The 3,558-nt window shown below is 40.8% G+C and overlaps 1 protein-coding gene across 1 annotated transcript; it reads left to right on the top strand.

Moving 5' to 3' along the window:
* The first annotated feature begins 750 nt into the window (after positions 1–750).
* On the top strand, positions 751–3,289 carry Nap1l2 (nucleosome assembly protein 1 like 2). Its single transcript, XM_031366069.1, has one exon. It carries the CDS (start codon positions 1,122–1,124, stop codon positions 2,505–2,507), a length of 1,386 nt encoding a protein of 461 aa, XP_031221929.1. The 5' UTR covers positions 751–1,121; the 3' UTR covers positions 2,508–3,289.
* The last annotated feature ends 269 nt before the right edge of the window (positions 3,290–3,558 follow it).

Raw genomic sequence — 3,558 nt, 5'->3', positions numbered from 1 at the left:
ATTTTCCATCCCAGTGCTGTGATTACAGGCTAAAACAATATCACAAAAGGGAGAGTGGAAAGACAGTTTAGGACTGGGGTATTATCCTATATGCTCACTAGACACATAGCTGGCTCTTTTACAACAGGCTTCAACACCCACACACCCACACACCCACCTACCCCCACACACACTTTACTCATCTGGCATCTCTTCTTCATCAGGAAATATGAGAATTTTCCAATTTAAAATCATACAGGTTGTGAAAAATACAGAAACTAGAGTACAGAATATTTAAACCACTGTCAGTTACATCATCCAAAGGCCACCTATGCTTATTTTTTTGTAATTTTAAACCTCAAAGGATCTCTTTGTGAGCTCCTCCACCACCCTCCTCTTTTCCCCAGAGCCTCGGGGGTAGACTAACAATAATGGTATGCCTTGCCCATTTTTTTTCATTCTTTGTCACTGTTTCCATATAGCTCTTTTGAAATTATGAACATATAGTATCAGTTGAAAACGGAATGAATGATACTGCATTTCTGCAAAATTCCACAGTGTATAGGGTGGAAGATGAGCCATAGGTGGACGAATCAGCCATATTAGAGAATCTGGGAAGGCTAGTGGTGTTGAAAATTTGATTCATCTACTAATTTACTGGTTCAGGATTTGTCAATCACTACAGCCTGGCAAATGAGATTAGAGATGAGTCCTGGGAGGGAAGGGGTGACGCAGCAAGCTGCATACACTTAAAAAAAAAAAAGCCGAGAGAGAACTGCGTAATCACACTGCGGTACCAGTTCCTCCATTCCCCCGCCCCCGAGTGGCTGGAGCAGCTGCTTGCGGAGGTCTGCCCACTGCAGCTTGCTGCAGTCTCTAGCCTGTTCCTTCAGGGCCTAGAGGCGGCCTCGAGTCTCCGCCCAGACAGCCGGGTTTCAATCCTGCTATCCCAGCTTCAGCACCGCCTTTTATCCCCGCTGCTTGCTGCCTGCCATCACTCCAGCAGTCCAGCCGCCGCTGCCTCTTGGTCCATCTCTGCCAGATCATCCCGCATCTGCTATATTGGTGAGTCTTCCTGAGGAGGTCAGGTCTTCTGATCTGCGGGCTTAGCCACCATAAGTGCAGGCGATCGTTTGAAAACAATGGCTGAGTCAGTCGACCATAAGGAACTGTCTGAATCCAACCAAGAAGAGCTTGGTAGCCAGGTAATGGCGGAGGGGCCCGGGGGAAGTCAGGACCACAGTGAAGGTGCCTCCACTGAGCCTGGAGATGGCGGGCAACATGGTGAAGAAACCGTGGCTGCTGGAGTAGGGGAAGAGGGAAAAGGTGAAGAAGCTGCTGCAGGGTCTGGGGAAGATGCTGGGAAATGCGGAGGCACTAATGAGGGCTCAGACTCAGACCGTCCAAAAGGACTTATCGGTTATCTTTTAGATACCGACTTTGTTGAAAGTCTCCCAGTGAAAGTTAAGTGCCGAGTGCTAGCTCTTAAAAAGCTTCAAACAAGAGCTGCCCATTTGGAATCCAAATTCCTGAGGGAATTTCATGACATTGAAAGGAAGTTTGCTGAAATGTATCAACCATTACTAGAAAAAAGACGACAGATCATCAATGCAGTCTATGAGCCCACAGAAGAGGAATGCGAGTATAAATCGGACTGTGAGGACTATTTTGAGGAAGAGATGGATGAGGAGGAAGAGACTAACGGCAACGAAGAGGGCATGGTGCATGAATACGTGGATGAAGATGATGGTTATGAGGACTGTTATTATGATTATGATGACGAGGAAGACGACGAGGAAGAGGAAGACGGCAGCGCTGGGGCCACCGGAGGAGAAGAGGTTAACGAAGAGGATCCTAAGGGGATTCCGGATTTTTGGTTGACTGTTTTAAAAAATGTTGAAGCACTCACTCCGATGATTAAGAAGTATGATGAGCCTATTCTGAAGCTGCTGACAGATATTAAAGTGAAGCTTTCGGATCCTGGTGAGCCTCTCAGCTTCACACTCGAATTTCACTTCAAGCCCAATGAATATTTTAAAAATGAGCTGTTGACAAAGACTTATGTGCTGAAGTCAAAGCTTGCATGCTACGATCCCCACCCTTATAGGGGAACTGCCATTGAGTATGCCACTGGCTGCAACATAGATTGGAACGAGGGGAAGAATGTCACTTTGAGAACCATCAAGAAGAAACAGAGACATCGCGTCTGGGGAACTGTCCGAACTGTGACTGAAGATTTCCCCAAGGACTCGTTCTTCAATTTCTTCTCTCCTCATGGGATCAGCTTAAACGGAGGGGATGAAAATGATGATTTTTTACTTGGTCATAATTTGCGTACTTACATAATTCCAAGATCAGTGTTATTTTTCTCAGGAGATGCACTTGAATCTCAGCAGGAGGGTGTAGTTAGGGAAGTTAATGACGAAATTTATGACAAAATTATTTATGATGATTGGATGGCTGCAATTGAGGAGGTTAAAGCCTGTTGCAAAAATCTTGAGGCATTAGTAGAAGATATTGATCGTTAAAGCAGGGTAGATGCTTCTGAAATTAACTGCTCTACATGCAGTTACTGAAGACATAAGCAGTTAATATTGTCTTGTGTTCTGCATTTTTTCCTGTCATGCCAGTTTAAAAATTCAAATACTAATTAATCTGACCTTGCATCGTAGTGGTATGATGTTTTCAAGACATGTAGACTGTGATAAATGATTAAAGACATTAATATAGTGTGTAGTATAATTCTTCTGAAGTCCTTGTGCCATGTATCTATTAATCTGTGGCTGTGAATAACATTAGAAGTGCTAAATGAGATTATTTGTTTGCAAAGAAAATATTGGAAACCTACCTAAGAGTGCTTTGCTATTTTTCCCCTTATCTTCTTAGTGCTTTAGCCAATTGACTTTATTGTGCCTGCTTCATTTTGCAGTAAATATGCAGTAGAATTTAAAACTTGAATGCCTAGGAGGCCTGCATATGGTTGAGAATTTCAGGCAAAATAATATTTATTATTGATAACAGGTAGTGCAAGGCTTCTGATTGTATGTGACTGTGATAAATAATAAAACTCAAATGTATTGAAATTACTGTGTATCATTGACGTGTGAGTTACAGTATTTTCAAATGTTGCAAATATTGTCCTGTGTAATTGTGTAAACTGTGATTACAGTGTACATTTTTCTTTCATAATATACTGAATCATTCATTGAATGGACACTTCACCATTTCTGAAAATATATTTCATATTCTGTTCATTCACTGAAAAATAAAATGAATAAAATTTCCTGGTGTTATATGTTTTAAAAATGAACTTTTAGACTATAAAGGCAGTATGTTCATTGGAAGGCACATCAAAATATTAAAAAATATACATTAATTAAAAATCAGAAAAAAAATCAGAAGTCATATTCACCAAAGATGAACACTGTTAATATTTTGGTTTGTTTTCTACAAATTATTTTTCTATAAGATATTCTTATATGTTTATACATATATACAAATTTACCAACACTCCTTAACATGCATATTCCAAAATTATTTATAACTGATCTAATTTTAATTTTCAGATTGAGTTGCAGG

Source organism: Mastomys coucha, chromosome X (genome assembly GCF_008632895.1).
Source record: "Mastomys coucha isolate ucsf_1 chromosome X, UCSF_Mcou_1, whole genome shotgun sequence".
In the NCBI taxonomy this organism is placed as follows: domain Eukaryota; kingdom Metazoa; phylum Chordata; class Mammalia; order Rodentia; family Muridae; genus Mastomys; species Mastomys coucha.
The sequence above is the reverse complement of the archived record's forward strand: the minus strand, read 5'-3'. Positions and strand labels throughout refer to the sequence as shown.